At 49.3% G+C, this 18,082-nt stretch overlaps 1 protein-coding gene across 1 annotated transcript in view; it reads right to left on the bottom strand.

Annotated features, from left to right (window-relative positions):
- Positions 1–18,082, bottom strand: part of LOC119462571 (uncharacterized) — a 74,991-nt gene that overhangs the window by 49,868 nt on the left and 7,041 nt on the right. Inside the window, exon 3 of the mRNA XM_037723908.2 lies at positions 9,583–9,675. Within this exon, the coding sequence (XP_037579836.1) occupies positions 9,583–9,675 (93 nt within the window). The remainder of the gene's footprint in view (positions 1–9,582; positions 9,676–18,082) is intronic.

Genomic DNA, 18,082 nt, shown 5'->3' with positions numbered 1-18,082 from the left:
AATACCCCAACTGGGGCCTTTGAGGTATAATAAATGAAATGAAATGAAATGAAATATGTGGCCCCGTATACCGCAGTAAAAGCAGACCGGACGAGGTGGACGCCACTGAGGATACGAAGGTGCAGCAGGTGCTCAGGCACCCATAGAGGCCAAATGGCCACAGGTGAGGTCAGGAGGCCCAGAAGGGACAGTGGCAGGTGGTATTGCAGCGACTTCCGCGTATGTGGGCCTCGGGAATACTGCTGGGGCAACATACGTTGTCGGTGTCGTCATGACTGCCAACTCCTGCTTCACAAGGTTGCGCAGTTCGAACGTTGGGGATGGGACGGAAACAATAGTGGATCGCCTCTGTTGCTGCTCGTGAAGTTCTTCACGAATAATAGTGCGGATAAGAGCACGTAAATCAGAATGAGGAGGCATTGAAAGATCACTGTCATGGTGAAGACGGAGGGCTAAAAGCTCGTCCAAGCGCTGGCACGTCGATGTAATATCTCGAACCGAGGTTGGATTTTGAACAGCTAAGGCGTTGAATGCGATGGAACCAATGCCTTTAAGAATGTGGCGAATGCGTTCGGCTTCCGTCATTTCACTGTTGGCGCGGTGGCATAGAGCCAGGACATCTTCGAAGTAAGATGTATATGACTCTTGTGAAAGTTGAACACGCGCAGCAAGCTTCTGTTTGGCGACTTCTCAACGGCCAGATGAAGACGCGAAGATTTGGCGCAAGCTGGTAGTAAACGCTGACCAGTCGGCGAAGACAGTTTCGTAGTTAAAATACCACGTCTTCGCAACGTGGGTCAGATAGAACGCGACGTTAGTCAACTTCTGTCGGTCAGTTCACCCATTGGCCGAACTCACGCCGTTGTAATTGTCAAGCCAGTCGTCGACGTCATCCCTGCGGAGACCCGCAAAGATTGGTGGATCACAGTGAGGGCTGGTAGTGGTGCACGATGTCAGTGCAGCCGATGTCGTGGGAGTGGGAGCGTTAGGGGTAGTGATAGTGCCAGCGGCCGACGCAGGGGTGGCCATAGCTGTAGGGGTGGCCGGGCGGAGGCGGTGACCGGAACGTAGCTCCAGGTAGGGCAGGAACGCAGGAGGACGTCGGGATCTTGACGCGCCTCCACCACTTTGAAAGACGGACGACGACCAGGACAAGCAGCACTGGCAGACCCGTTTATTCTGCAAGCACGGCCCAGGCTCGAACACGAAGAAGAAGACAAACAGGGATGATGATGGGTATGTACAAGTGAGAACGATGAAGTACGTTAAATGTGCTTACAATATATATATATATATATATATATATATATATATATATATTATGTGACGAGGTTTATTGTCGTTGATAACGTTGTAAGAACGCTAGGTACAGGTAGGCACTGCAACGGCTGTTTGTAGCACGGGGTTCTCTCGCGATCACGGCCCGGTCCTTCGTCTTCCTCTTCAGTCGGCACATACCCAGGGGTATCTCTGCTTCATTACAATGTCCCGGAAGCTAAGCATATCCACCCTGGCGACTCAGGGCGCAGAGAAGATGAGTGGGTCGTAATACGGTTTCAGGCGGTTGACATGTACTGTCTCTCGCCCACGACGACGCAGGTCTGGTGACACTGTGAGCGGCTCAACGATGTAGTTGACCGGTGAAGTGGCATTGATGATACGGTACGGACCGTGATAACGCACCTGGAGTTTGGAAGAGAGGCCAGGAATGTGGGCTGGTATCCAAAGCCAAACAAGCGAACAGGGAGCAAAGCTGGGTGGTGGTTGATGAGTATGGTCATGTCGCGTCTTTTGACGTTCTTGAGTCTCGCTAGTGAGGAAACGTGCCAGCTCACGGCAATCTTCAGCATACTTGGCGACTTCGAAAAGTGGAGTGTACTCTGTGGCATCAGTTTGGTACGGCAGTATGGTGTCCAAAGGGCAGGAAAGTTCTCGGCCATACACAAGGAAAAACGGGGAAAAGCCGGTAGTCGCTTGCGTCGCGGTGTTGTATGCGAACGTGACAAAGGGGAGTACGGTGTCCCAGTTGGAGTGGTCGGATGAAATATACATCCGCAAGATGTCGACCTGACCATTCGACCATTCGACCAACGACCTGACCATTCGGTCAGGTCGTTGGTTTGGGGATGGTATGCAGTCGATTTTCGGTGAATGATCCTGCACTCCGTGAGGAGGGCTTCGACACCCTCCGACAAGAAGACACGGCCCCTATAACTCAGTAGTTCTCGGGGAGCACCGTGGCGAACAACAAAATTGCGAAGGATGAAAAACCCAACTTCACGGGCGGTCGCTGCCGGCAGAGCTGCAGTCTCAGCGTAGCGAGTAAGATGATCTACGCCGAAAATAATCGACAGATTTCCACACCCGCTGCATGGAAGCCGGCCGTAGAGGTCGATGCCGACACGGTCGAACGGACGAGCCGGGCATGGTAGCGGCTGCAACGGTCCTGTGAAACGGTGTGTAGGTGTCTTGCCCTGTTGGCAAGTAGTACAAGCCTGAATGTACTTTTGCACAAAGTTGTACATGCCTCGCCAATAATAGCGCTGCCGCAACCTTGTGTAAGTTTTGAAGACGCCGGCATGAGCGCTTAGGGGATCAGCGTGAAAAGATGCGCAGATGTCAGAGCGCATATGACGAGGTATAGCAAGGAGCCATTTCCGACCGTCCGGCATATAGTTGCGGCGATATAGAATGTTGTCTCGCACGGAAAATTGGGTTGCTTGGCGACGCAGTGCTCGTGTCGAAAGGACATCAGACTGAGCGGCAAGGTAGTCAAGTAACATTGCAAGTGTTGATGTATAGTTCAGCGGAAATCCGCTAGGTGGAGATAAGTAATTAAAGGGAAAATGAGACATCCACCCAAAGGTAGCAATTGCTACAAAGGAAACCCTACAAAGGAAACCCAACAAAGGAAACCCTGGGGTTTCCTTTGTAGCAATTGCTACATTTGGGTGGATGGCTCATTTTCCCTTTAATTACTTATCTCCACCTAGCGGATTTCCGCTGAACTATACATCAATCACTTGCCTTTGCTTCGAGTTGTCGACAAATTCGACTTCGTCCTGTCATCTGCTAGCCGCCTGGTTAGCTCAGATGGTAGAGCGGCTGCCCCGGAAAAAATAGGCGGTGGTCCCGGGTTCGAGTCCCGGACCAGGACGAATTTTTCTTCAACTGCGAGGCTTTCTTTCGAAGAACCCGTATGGGTTTCCTTTGTAGCAATTGCTACATTTGGGTGGATGTCTCATTTTCCCTTTAATTGCAAGTGTTGGGTCTTTGCGCTGCTCTGTGTGCATGTCGGTGATAGTCAATGGTGACAGGGTGGACGCGGAGTCTGACAATGACGCCAAGTAAGGCGTCAGTGGGGAGCCGGAAAGCGCATCAGCGTCGGAGTGCTTGCGACCGGAGCGGTACATGACGCGGATGTCGTACTCTTGCAAGCGAAGCGCCAAACGTCCTAAGCGTCCCGACGGGTCTTTCAAGGAAGAAAGCCAACAAAGGGCATGGTGGTCTGTAACTACGGCGAAAGAACGGCCGTAAAGGTATGGACGAAACTTGCTTAGTGCCCAGATGATCGCCAGGCACTCCTTTTCTGTCACTGAGTGATTCAATTCTGCTTTCTTTAGAGTACGACTAGCATAAGCGACGACGTATTCATCATAGCCAGCTTTCCGTTGCGCTAAGACCGCACCAAGGCCAACTCCGCTGGCGTCAGTGTGAACTTCCGTAGGAGCAGCAGGGTCGTAATGGCGAAGAATCGGTGGTGAGGTCAACAAGTGGCACAACTGCTGAAATGTCGCATCACATTCAGGTGACCACGCTGCTATGCCGTTGCTGTCGGCGCCATGATGGATGCGAAGTTGCGTACGAAGCGACGAAAATAGGAACATAAGCCAATAAAACTTCTGAGGGTTTTGATAGACGTGGGCGTAGGGAAGTCTGCAACGGCGCGGAGCTTGTCTGGGTCCGGGAGGACGCCGTCCTTTGAGACTACGTGACCCAAGATGGTTAACTTGCTTGCAGCAAAACGGCCCTTTTTGAGGTTGAGCTGTAGGCCGGCAGAGGCGAGACAGGTCAGAAGGGCATGCAGGCGAGCGAGGTGTGTCGGAAAATCGGTTGAGAAGACGATGTCGGCGAGGTAACATAGACATGTCTTCCATTTGTGGCCGCGAAAGATGGTATCGATCATACGCTCAAAAGTAGCAGGCGCGTTGCATATATATATATAGATGACAGGTGACAGGGAGTCGGATGGCACTCATTGTGATGTTGGGTTCAATGTGTGCCGTACTAGGGCCTTCTTAGGCCACAGAAGTAGGGTTTGGGACATTGACTTTTTAAGTGCGTAATGGCTACCCAACTGGAAACCCATCCGTCCGTTCATCCGCCGCGAAAGACGATCGCTTCCAAGATAAAGCCTGCAGCAGCGAGCCAATTGTCATTCGTGCTACATCTCGCTTCAACGCGCACTAAGCGGCGAGAACACAGCGCACACGAAGCAATCAGCCCTCGGTGCTCTGTTCCCACGCAGATCGCTTTCAAGATAGGGCCCGCACGGCCGCGCCATACGCAGCCGCCGCCGGAGTACGGTTGATCATGGTTGACAGTGGTTCGCATTGAGATGAGGCAGCGTCAACGACCGCGCCTACTTAAGAGGTCTACCAAACGCGACACTGTTCAATTACGTCACAATGAGCACGCATCGGCCAGTGCTCATCTTGCACGAAAAAACGGCATCACCGAAACCCACCATCATGTAACATGAGTGAACATTGCTACTACTAGCCTATTATTCGTCGTCTCATGCTGGTCTCAGTTAACATTTCGGTGTTGCAACCGCGCTTGTCCGTTTCACGAATCTTTCCCGGTGTTTCTAGCAATTATACCAAACAAAACAGCGTAAGACGACGAAACAGCAGATAATCAGTAACGAATGTTTAAGCATCATTTAGATAACTCTTATAGGATATTCTGCGTGTAATGTTTTTTTTTGTTTCTTTTTTTTACTTAATTGATACTGAGTGTAGTGTAGTGTAGCCAACTTTCTCTAGAATTAAGCAAAAATTTTTTATGTGTTCTGCAAATACATATATTTTTCTGAATATATTTATGGTATTTATTTAATGCGCCGATTCAATTAAACAATAAGAATTTTTGTCAACAGTGACTAGAGAGGTAAAGGGTTAAAGATATGTGAACTGAAAGTAAATAAGTCAAGCTGCAACACAGAACATTAGTTGCCTTGCTTAATTGACATTCAGGTAGTATACAACAATATGTTTTGTGGTTTCACACCTACTTACCTACAAAAGTGGACAAAATGCGCGCGTCTTTGCCATAACACAGCACTCATAATGCACAACTAAACACGTGACAATGAACTGGTATAATAAGGAAGCCAATGTGCACTTTCACTGATCCACGCTCAGTTGACTCATGAAACAGTACGTTGTGGCAAGAATCTTAGTCCGAACAAGGGTGGTGATAGCCATGTGCAGCGCCTCGGGGAAATGCATGCAGCAGTGCAATACGTTCCTGTTTTTGCTTATGTCACATAAACCGATTAAATGCGATTAAATCATTAATCAAAAAGTTGCAGTGTCGCCCGGAAGGTGAAGCTTCAATTGAGATAGCAAATTAGTAGCGAGCTATACGGAGTAAGGATAGTAGTTTTATCAGCTGTATAAACTTGACACATTCGCTTACTAACTGAATTAACAAGCAAACATGAATAGATCACGCTCGCTGACCGCAGACAACCGCTGTAAAAACGCTGGCGTGAGCAAGCGAGGCCGCAGCAGCGAGCGAAGGTTCGTGCGGTTTAGCGTTTGAACGGAAACTGAGCGGCGACAGCACAGCGCATACAAAGGTAGGAGCCGTACGCAGATCGCTTTCAAAATACGGTGCGCGCGACGCCCTCAACCGCGCAAAGTACGCAGTTACTGCAGTGTAGAAGCCACACCCCCTCCCTCCCACGCTGCCTTCCCGCGTTCCTCTTTTCGCTTCCCAGATCGAGCCGCCAGTTCCCCTTACACCCCGTCGTAAGACATGCAGTTGGTGCCGCAGCACAATGTCGCCCCCCCCCCCCCCGCGTCCCATTCCCCCACGGCCTCTCGAGCGACAGAAGACGACGTTTGCTATCCGCCGTGCGTTCGCTTTCCGCAGAGCATACGGTGAGCGACGACGATTTTGGCCCTTGGACTTTATACGGGCGCACAAGCTAACGTTACCCTATCTCCCTCGATGACCGCGGAAAGTCGCTGTCAAAACGCTGGAGTAAGGAAGCGCGGCGATTGCAGCGACCGAATTTGCCTTCGTGCTGCATTGCTTCAGCGCGAACTAAGCGACGAAAACACTGCGCAAACGAAGCTATCAACACTCGCACTCTCTCCCCATCGCAGATCACTTTCAAGATAGGGTTCGCGTGGTCGCCCCATATCCAGGAGCCGCCGGGGTAGAACGCCCCTACACTCTAAAAACAGTTGAACCCTTTGGGGTGCATTTTTGCCACACAACAATAATCTTCATCTGTCTTGCTTGCGTTTCCTATCTCGAAAACTCTGCACTTGCTACTTTCCTGTCGAGAACGCTGTGTCACGCTGATAACGCTCTTGTCGTTCGTGACGGAGAAGTGCCGGGCGCACAGCGTTAAAGAAAGGAAAGCCACGCAAGTCAGATGACGATTATTGTTCTGTGGCAAAAATACGCCCCAAAGGGTGCAACTGTTTTTAGAGTGTATACCTCCCCTCCCCCGGTGCCTTGCGCGCTACGGAAGACGGCGCACTTTCTCCCCGCTTTCCTGCTTCTCGCGCGCGAGACTGAGCCGCCTTCGTCGGCTCACCCACGCACGCTTTCACTCGCATATATATGTGGCGCGGCGACGATGGTATCGCCCATGGATTTCATACATAACATCACGGCAATGTCGACGGCAGAAATACGCCTGGAGTGTTCATTTAATTTCTATCACAATAAAAGCAGATTGGAATAGTTTTACGTTATACCACCCCAGGGTTGATTGCGGCTCTCTGGATCTGCGGTGACATATGTGACCGAGAAATTGTTACAACATCGATTGGACCGCCTGATTTGAGGACATGTTCCGCTATCATAAGTGTCGATGCGGGAATATATAGGTCGATCGTAGTGCCACCGATGTTTTCGGCTTTACTACAAAGCATGCACCATGCCACCGCTTGACCCACTCTTCCGTATTCGAGTGCACTTTAGCTATAAAGCGCCCTTCTACTAAGCACTTCTTGTTAGTTTATTTTGTATTTCGTCGTGGTTTAAAAGTGTGCTGCCACATTCCATTATTCCACCAAAATTCAGATTGGGCTCTCCAAATTGTTTCAAAATGAAATTTTGTATGCTCCAAATTGCTCCAAAATGAAATTTTGTCTGCTCCAAGCTTCTCCAAATACAATTTGGGCGGCTCCAAACAGCTCCAAAACGCAATTTTACTTGCTCCAAAAATTGCTCCAAAGTGACTTTGGGCAGTCCCACCCTTGGTCACAGAAAGAGGGGCGGCGTTTACGGCAAAGGCTGCTTGAAGGAGTTTTTGAACTGAGTTACACCATGCACCGAAAAATGACTGCCTATCACCCTCAAGCAAATGGCTTGACCGAAAGGCTTAATAAAAGGAAGATGCTGTCGATGTACATAGACGTGCAAACATAAGACGCGGGACGACGTACTGTCGTACGTCACGTTTGCGTGCAACACCGCTACGCAAGAGACCACACGCTTCACGCCGTTTTCTCTTGTTTACGGTCATGAAGTTCGGACGATGTTAGAAGCCATGTTACCATGTGACCATTCTGACAATCTTGGTGAAGACACCGACCGTTCCGTGCAGCGTGCCGAGGAAGCACGCCAACAAGCTCGCGTGAACATCGGGCAATAACAGTGTATTCGCGCGCGACACTACAACCTGTTGTAGTGTCGCGTGTACAACCTGTTGTAGAACTACAAGTTGAGTACCGACCGTGTGACCAAGTATTATTTTGGACCCCCGTCTGCCATAAAGGCCTCTCGAAAAAACTTCTTACTCAGTACTTCGGCCCTTACAAAGTGCTTCGGCGAGTGAGTGACATCAATTATGTTCTTTCGGACGGCACCCAGCCAGCACGACGCCGACAACCGCGGCCCGAGATTGCGTACGTCGTGCGGTTAAAACCATATCGCACGCCATAATAGTCACGGTTTCCAGACGTTTGTATTGGGACAAGTCTTTCTGCCCGTCAATATTTTCTTTAGCATCGAGTCGATGCTCTTCTGGGACGACTGGTAATGCCGCTCGCTTGTGCCACTTTACGCGCTTGTGCGTCTGGCTCCCAGAAGAAGACGAGCACGGTCTAGTTCACGAGCTAGCGCCTTGGTCTTATGTCGATGCTGCGCTGCCCCTTTTACGACTCGTACTTTAACGTCCTCTTTTAAAAGTCACCTGTCTATTAAACGTGACAATATTCGTGCCATGCGTAAAAATAGTATACTACGTGCTTCTGGGGGATAAAACGGCAGAGCGGCAACTAGAGCTTGTATTTCGGAACTGAAGCGTCTTCTAATGAGAAGCACGCGAGTTGTAAGAGCTTGCTTATCCAGCCGCACCCTAGGCAGGCACAAATTTGTTGAAAACAACCTCAAAGGCCAATGATAGAGAAAAAAAGAACACGCTGTAAGCATTCACTTTTGACCAGAGGAACGCTAACATAAACGAAAGGTTAGGCTTCTTGGTTTTCAAAAACGCCAAATACACCATATTTGGAAATATTGCATATCTGGAAGATCTTCCTCATGGCTTCGGCAGGGAGGGTGTAATACTTTTTCAAATGTGTTTTCTTTGAGGCAGCTAAATGTGGGAATAAAGAAGTGCACCGCTGGAGAATGAAACACGAACTCTGTCTTCTGGTGGCTAACGTAACAGTTAAGCAATAGATTATTATATGGTGCATATGTGTATTTCGCTACGTAAGGGTATATTACGCCATAAAATACCCTTACCTTGATTCAATTGACTTGAAATAGTCACTTGAATCAAGGTAAGGGTGTTTTATGGCTGAGTGGCATTACCTTGCTTTTAAAATGTGAACCCGTCAGAGAGTCTCTACAAGAGTTCTGTAAATTAATTTCAAGTTGATTAATTGCTTGTAATAAACTGACCTTTACAGACCGTTCCAGACTGACCGTTCCAGACCTTTTTAGCTTACACTTTGTAGGTGTTTCCCTTGGAAATTCCCTCGCGAATGCCAAAGTGGAATATTCTAGCGCATTGTTTCAAAAGCTATTATAAATTTTTATCTGAAGTACCAGCTTTAGAGTGTAGAACACACGGCCTCAGCAAATTGTCTGCCCGTGTTCGAGCCGCACGTGTGCATGCTCCCGCACCCAGTGCCCGTACTTCGCGCGCAGGGATGCGCCCGAGTACGGGCTCATTGCGCACAGTGCGCTAAGCATCCGCATTAGTGCAGCACCAGCAGCGTTAGCGTACGAATAAGTGCGCTCTCAAGTTTATGGAATTATGCGCTCGGATAAAGACTGACCGAAACGCTCAGCGAAGGCAAATAGAAAACATTGTATACTTACCGGTCCACCCAGTTTTTCACAAAGATAGGCATTGCTTCCGACAAAGCAGGAAGTCAAAAAGGCCAGCGCCATAGTTCCACGGAGAGCAGGAACCTATAATTGAAATAAAGGCAATCAGGCATTGCGTCTGCGTCGCTGATGATGATGAGGAGCAGAAGGAATAAAGAGCCTGTTGGATACATGCCAGAAACGACTTTTGCCCGTGCGAGTGGAGCCTTGGAATAGGGGCACCACGCTGCCGGGCAAACCCTCTCTGGGGCACTGTGGTCGGAGCCCGTCCGCTTTCTGTATATAATAAAGTTTTCTACTACTACTACTACTACTACTACTGCTACTATTACTACTACAACTACTTCTACTACTACTGCTACTACTACTACTACTACTACTACTACTACTACTACTACTACTACTACTACTACTACTACTACTTATTGATTTTAGCTTTGGAGAGTATCTTGATAAATACTTTTATACGAGTTTGTTCAATAAAGACTGATACTGATGCTCTAAAATATTTATTTCCAAAAATAATTAATCGGTACCTTTATCCCTTTCTAGATGATCCCGAGTAAGTGAAATGCACGTGTGCCGCTGTTTCTCACAAACCTACATAAAGTGGGTCAAGCCATCGTTTTAAACTTATTTCAATATCGCCTACAATATCGTAACTATAACTTGTTTTATGTGAACGGAATGTTCTTTTTTACCGTGAGGTACATAAAGAAGTCCAACAGTGCCACATCTGGACTACAAAAATGACATCGTTTTGACGTGGATTATTATTATTGTTATTATTATTATTATTTGGTTTGTGCACATATAACACAAGGACACGAAGGAAATAGGGAGGGAGCAAGCTGACAACTGCCACCCAGAGGGGCACAACGCCTGCCTACTCTTTCAGGAAGAGGGAATAGAGGAAATGAAAACATGAGAAAAGAACAGTGGAAATGAAGAAATGACGGAGATGCAGACAGAACAAAACAAACTACAAATAATGTAGTTTGTTTTGTTCTACATACATGACATGGAATCAGCCGTAGAAATGCATTGGGCGCCCGTTCTAAGCAAATGTCAAAAGATGGCTTTACTCGCGTCATCTAGGCGTGGTATAAACGGTGGGACGCGTGCTTTTCAATTATTGAGGAGCATATAGAAAGGCAATGCCGAATAATAATTTCAGAAGTAAAGATTTCAGAGTATCAGTCTTAGCCTTTATTGAACAAGCATTGTACATTACCCTACATATATTCCGATAACGAATATTGCCTGAATGCTTTCGCGCCCTCTGTTAAGGCACCACACTCTCAGCCGTCTCTATTTACTCTGCGCAGCGGATGCATTTATGTCTACCCTAATATCCTGAAATCCTAGGCCTCAAATTGACTATATTTACGAACAACTTTTCTTGTCTATGAAGCGATAGCTACGGTGACGGAGCTTCCGCACATGACAGTATTCGTACACAATGTTGTCCGGGCGAGCTTGACACCGGTTTCGGTTTCTCCGAACTCGCTCAGATTCTTCACTTTAGTGAAGGCAGACACAATAATCTCGGCATGCATAAATCAATGTTTATACACATCCTATATGGGTACCGAGTTCTGAACAGCGAGCAACAGAAGCCTGCGTCGGAGCCCCGGAGCGGCCACATAACATCGGCGTCGGTTGGGACTTGGACGCACAACCGATGCTGGCGTCGGTAGAGCAACAACAGCCACAACAACAGCCACTGCAACAAGCTCCCTCCCTCGTTTGTGCATGCCTACGGTTGCGATTGCCAGGTGGTATCGCTTGGTTTCCGCGTAGACTCTGCAAACACTTGTTTTGTGTGCTTCGGCAATCGTTGCTGAAGTTGGTCAATAGCCTCTGAGGGGAGTTGACTGGCGCGACAGCAAGCGACACACACTCACCAGAATACGCGGGCGCCTTTTTGCGATTGAGGAATGCGTAATGCGTAACCATGCAAATGCGTTCAACTGCAGGACACCGCCGTTTGAAACATACGTTTTTTCCTTGCGATTGCTTTCTTTTCTGTTCGAAATAATTGCATAGCTGGCTTCCTCAACTTCGTGCCTTTTCAGTAAACTGTTCTGCATCTCTGGATTTATTTTTTACACGTTTTTTTTATCTGCCGCTATTCAAAACGTTAGCGTGTTACTTGCTAATTAGTTTCCTTTAGTTTCCTTGTTCTTGCCTCGTGACCGTTTGCTGGATTATCACTGTTACAAAGTTATCAATCCATAGCGCGCCTCTTATAGCGGGAACTTCTTGAACGTTGTTCCCTTCCCTGTAGCCAATATGTCTGAATGATATTGTTACGGTGAGATGCGTTTATTAATGGAAATGATGGATGCGAGAGGCCTAGGGACCGAAGATGTCACAGTCCGAACTCATGTCGTCTTCTTTCACTTTAAAGCGTCCTCCCGTATCGTAGCAATTCCCCCCTTTGCAGACGATACCCACCGGGCGAGTCAGTTGGAGTTTAAGACGGGCGACATGGACGACGTTGGTCTTGCTTGAGCGGCGGCCAGTAGACAAGAGTCGACAAATTACGTACGTGACATCACTGAGACGTGCCATAATGACAAAGGTGCCGGTGTAACGGGCCAAGAACTTTTGGTATAGGCCGCGCTTCCGAAGTGGCGTCCATAGCCACACCAAATCGCCTTTCTCATACGATACGCGCGGATGGCGCTCGTCATAACGGGTTTTAGAGCGTTCTTGGGAGGCGGGCGATGCGCCGGGCCTCTTCTGCGCGGCAAAGTGTTTTGGCCAGAGAAGTTTCAGCGGTTTCGAAGAACAGAAGGATAGAATCGAGAGCTGTACGCGGTTGGCGGACGTATAGGAGATAAAATGGGCGGTATCCGGTGGTCTCTTGTTTTGCGGTATTGTAGGCGAAAGTTATGAAAGGCAACACAGTGTCCCAAGTTTCGTGAGCGGAATCAACATACATCGCAAGCTTGTTGATGAGAGTTCTGTTGGTCCATTCAGTTAAACCGTTAGTCTGTAGGTGGTACGGGGTGGTGTGACAAAAATGAGACGTAGAAAGCCGGAGAAGCTCTTCAACCGCATCGGCCCTGGCCATTGGATCATCGGCCATTGCCGGCCATGATCACTGATAACAACACGAGGGGATCCATGGCGTAAAATGACGAATGAGAGCATGAAGTGTGAAATTTTAGCGGCCGTTGCTGCACGAATCGCCGCACTTTCTGCATAGCGTGTCAGGTGATCGACGCATACTATAATCCACCGGTTGCCTGTCGTTGATCGCGGCAGAGGGCCGAGCAGGTCAACACCAACTACCTCAAACGATGAAGCAGTGGGCGTGATGGGATGCAGAAGTCCGGGAGGGCCGCTAGTTGGGCGCTTGTAGCGTTGACACAGTTCACAGCTCGCAACGTACGCTGATACACTTTGGCGCATCTTTGGCCAGAAGAAACGTTCTTGTGTGCGCTGAAACGTCCTGGAAAATCCCATATGTCCAGATGTAGGGTCATCGTGCATTACTTGGAGCGCATCACGCCGCAAGCTTGTCGGCACGACTAGAAGCAAACGGGCACCCTTGCCAGAATAATTTTGCTTGTAAAGAATGCCATCCTTTACAATGTAACGGCGTTGACCATTCGCTTCGGAGATAAATAGAGCAGCCAGACTGGTGTCCCTGCGTTGCTGCGTGCGAAAGGTGGTAAGGTCAGGAAATAGAGGGTCTACAACTGCTAGGTATTCATTGAAATTGTCTGCGTCACACTCGGTCGTCGAAAGGGGAAGCCTTGATAAACAATCAGCGTCAGCGTGACGACGACCGCTCTTGTAACACACTTCAAAGTCATATTCTTGTAATCGTATGGCCCAACGAGCAAGACGGCCGGATGGGTCGCGTAGTCCGGTGAGCCAACATAACGAGTGATGCTCGGTGACAATTCAGAATCGGCGTCTGTAGATATACGGGCGAAACTTGTGGACAGCGAAGACGACCGCGAGTCATTCTTGCTCCGTCACCGTATAGTAGAGCTCAGGTTTACTTAAACAACGACTGGCATAGGCAACCACATGTTCTATGGTGTCATGCCGTTGAACCAAGACGGCCCCGAGGCCAATACCACTGGCGTCGGTGTGAAGTTCGGTTGCAGCAGATGGGTCATAGTGGCGAAGTAAGGGCCCCGAAGTCAGTACAAACTTGAGCTGCTTAAACGATGACTCGCATTCTGCTGACCACTGAAAAGGCACGTCCTTGTTGAGTAGACATGTCAGGGGGTAAGCCAGGTCGGCAAATTTAGGCACGAAGCGACGGAAGTACGAGCACAAGCCCAAGAAACTTCGCAACTCTCGTAGTGACTGCGGTTCATTGAAGCTGCTAACTGCAGCGACCTTTTGAGGGTCAGGCCGAACGCCGTGCTTGTCGACAAGATGACCAAGAACCAGAGTCTCATGGTTGCCGAAGTGACACTTCTTAGAATTCAAGGTGAGCGAAGCTCTCTCAAGAGATGTAAGAACGATGTCAAGACGGCGATTGTGCTCGTCAAATGTACGGCCAAAAATTACAACGTCATCAAGATAACATAGACAAATTTCCCACTTCAGTCCACGCAGAATAGTATCCATGAAGCGCTCAAACGTGGCTGGGGCGTTACACAAGCCAAACGGCATTACATTGAATTCAAACAGACTTGGGTAACATTGATTTCACACTTGGGTTACAAAGGCCGTTTTCTCCTTGTCGTCCAAATGCATGGGAATTTGCCAATAACCGGACCTTAGATCCACGGAGGAGAAGTACGAGGCAGAATGCAAGCAGTAAATTACGTCATAAATCCTGGGAAGCGGGTATACATCCTTTTTGGCGATAGAGTTGAGACGTCGGTAATGCACACAGAATCTCCAAGAACCGTCTTTCTTCCTTACAAGGATCACAGGTGCAGCCCAAGGGCTGCATGACTCCTGAATGACCTCCTTCTTGAGAATTTCTTCCACCTGTTGAGCTATGATTTTGCGCTCTGCAGGTGAGACACGGTATGGTTTCTGCCGGATAGGATGAGCGGATCTCGTGTCAATCACGTGACGAGTACGTGACTCTGGCACTTTAAATTGTTCCTCGCTCTGCGCAAAATCAAAGACTGTGGCATGCTTGGCCAGGACGTCGACCAAGGCTCGGCGCTTCTCTGACGGCAACGACTTGATGACCATACCCAGAAACTTGTCCTCTGTAGGGTGAGTGACAGCCACGTGGTCTACTGTTTCGTTGCTTAAAGCTGCAATACAACAACTGCTCACATTTTGTTCGAAGAGGGCAAGCCGCATTCTACTGGGTAGCACGACAGGCTCACTAGAACAATTCAGCGCGCATAATGAGGATCGCCCATCGGTAATAGAAATTGCGCAACGCGGCACGAGCACATTTTTCTTGACGCAGTTGAGGGGGACCGGCTCCACAAGGACATCAAACGTTCCACCGTCTACAGCAGGGGTATCAACGGGCACTCTCTTCATCGACTGTGGCGGCAAGCAAATATCGTCAGTGACGGCGAGGGTACCATGACAGCGCGTAGACCCCTCGGTCAAAGCGGATAATAAAATTTCACCAGCGCTGCAATCTACAGTGGCGCCGCACTCACGTAGAAAATCGATTCCCAAGATTACGTCGTGTGTGGAGCTAGCCAGAACACAGCAAATTCCACCTTGAACACTCTGTGGCCCAAAGCTACACTCGCAACACACATCCCGACAGGGTACAGCGACTCCCTACTCACTGCTCGGAATGTGGCAAAGTTGTCCCAGCAAAACATCACTTTGGGTCCTAGCCGTGATTTAAAATTTAAACTCATAACCGAACAGCTGCTCCAGTGTCTATCAAAGCCATCGTCTGAAGTCCGTCTACGAGGACGTGAACCTTGTTCTGCATCATCGAAACTGGTGGAGGCACGCGTGTGTGTTGTGACAAATGTTCGCCGACCTCACCTCCATCGGCTGCACCACCTAGTTTCCCGGCGGTGGGGAAGTGACACGGCGACCAGGCGATGGATAACGGCGCCAGCGTGCAGTTGGCGGCGTCAAGCTTCGTACGGAGGCGGGCGAGTCGCTGCGGGTGTTCTGTCGGTAGTTGTTGCCCATGAACGTGTCACCACGGGAGTTCTGCTGGAAACTGTTTCCGAAGTACGTGTCCCTTGTCCAGCGAGCACTACCGGGCCGATTGTTCAGTCGAGGAGACGCCGGCGGATTCTGGTAAAACCGTGGTTGTCCGCGACGGCGCTCAGGGCAGAATCGAGCCACGTGTCCACGGACACCGCACTGGAAGCACACAGGTGCCTCACGCACATCTCGAAACCTTCCACTAGGCTCCGTGTATTCGTGATGATCGTCCCACGATGACGCCATGGTATGTAGTTGGTTGAAGGCGTTCTGCGGGCCATCGCGACAATGTAAGTCGTAGGTTGGTCGTTCCGGTGTTCGTGATCGAGGCGCATCGTCATACCCCGTGGCCTGAACGGACGCCCACGTTGCGTCGTAAGGCAAATAGGCATCGTTGACACGTGCTCTTGTCGCAACGACAGCTTCACGTCGATCAAGTTCTTCGCGTACGATATGTCGTATCGTTGACGCGACATCGCAGGGTCGCATAGGACCGACGTCAACACTCGCAACGGTGGTGACGTTGGCGAGTCTACCAAACTTAGGTGTAATGCGCCTAGCCTTCAGAGTCTCAAACGTGCGACAATGTTTGATCACGTCGGCTACAGACTCCAAGGTGTCCTTTCCTATGAGGAAGTTGTAGACGTCCTCGGCAATCCCTTTCAGAAAATGTCCGACCTTGTCTTCTTTCATGCGAGGGTCCACAGACTTGCACAGTTTCAAGATTTCTTCAATGTAAATTGTGCAAGTCTCGCCTGGCACTTGAGCACGCTGCATGAAAGTCTGCTCAGAGCGCTTCTTCTTCAAAGGTGGGTCCCCAAACAGCTCTTTACTTCATCCACGAAGTCTTCCCATGTGGCTAGAGCTTCTTCGTGGTTTTCAAACCACACGAGCGCCGTGCCTTCTAGAAACAATGGCAAGTTGTTCAGCCGGGTGTCCGAATTCCAACGGTTGTATCGACTCACCCGACTGTAGTGGTTCAGCCAGTCTTCAACGTCTTCTCCGACCTTTCCGGCGAAGGTCCGTGGCGCCATGTGATGTTGACACGTTACGCCAGACGAAGTCAGCGCGTTGGCACCGTTAGGAACCGTGTCCAATGGAAGCGGTGGTACTCCGGCCAGGCGGCGGCTTCGGCGTAGTTTCAGATGTTGCGCTTCCGTGGTCGTTCGTCCTGGACTCCTCTTCGTTACCCAGCATCTCGACCAATACTGTTACGGTGAGATGCGTTTATTAATGGAAATGATGGATGCGAGAGGCCTAGGGACCTAAGATGTCGCAGTCCGAACTCACGTCGTCTTCCTTCACTTTCAAGCGTCCTCCCGTATCGTAGCAATATTTTAGATTGAGTCTGACGTGCCGGAGCCAAGAAAGGCTTATGAGGCACGCCACAGTGATTCCTGAATATTTGCTACCACCCGAGGTTCGTTATCGTGCACCAAATGCATGGTACACGAGCGTTTATGTATTTAGCCACCATCAAAATGCCGCCGCTGCGGCCGGGAATCGAAGCCGCGACCTTGTGCTTAGCACCGTAACGCCATCGCCGCTGCGTCACCGGCGAGGGGGGGGGGGGGGAAAGAGCCTTGTCTACTTTGACTCCGTGTGTTTGACGCATACGTGTGTCCTACATTCTCGAATCTACGTGGTCACCAGTAATTAGTGTAGAACGCACGGTGATGATAAATGCATAAAGAGCGGACAGGATTGACCTGTCAGTTCGTATTGGAGGACCGTGCTCGCCGCTACTCCTGTCATCTGAGAAACAAAGAGAAAAAGACAAGGTAGGTAAGTCAACCAGGCGGACGTCTGACTCGCTACTCTGCACTGGGGAGAGGGAGTGAAATGTTAAAGGAAAGGAAAATTAGAATGCGAAGGACAAAGAGAGTTCACTCGCACAGCAGTAGCCGCAGGGTGTCTAGGAGTGTTTTTTCAGATCCCGTAATGCTAGTGCCAAAAGGCATTTGATTCAATAGAGATACCAGCAATAATGGAAGCGTTGCGTGTTCAAAGAATACAGGAAGCATCGCCAATATCTTATAAAATATCTACAAAGGCTCTACAGCTACCTTTATTCTCCAAAACTGGAAAAATACCCATCAAGAAAGTGCTCCGACAAGGGGACACAATCTCTCCAATGATATCCAATCCTTGCTTAAAAGTATTCAAGCTATTATCCTGGGAAGAACTACGAGTGGGAATCAACGGCGAGCAGCTCTACAGCCTTCGGTTTGTAGATGAAATTGCCCTGTGCAGTGACGCTGGAGACGAATTGCAACAAATGATAGCGGACCTTAACCGAGATTGTGTAAGAGCAGGGCTGAAGATCATTATGCAGAAGACAGAGGTAATATTCAATAGCTTGGCA

This window comes from Dermacentor silvarum, chromosome 8, assembly GCF_013339745.2.
Source record: "Dermacentor silvarum isolate Dsil-2018 chromosome 8, BIME_Dsil_1.4, whole genome shotgun sequence".
Classification (NCBI taxonomy): domain Eukaryota; kingdom Metazoa; phylum Arthropoda; class Arachnida; order Ixodida; family Ixodidae; genus Dermacentor; species Dermacentor silvarum.
This window is presented reverse-complemented; position numbering and strand designations above follow the sequence as displayed.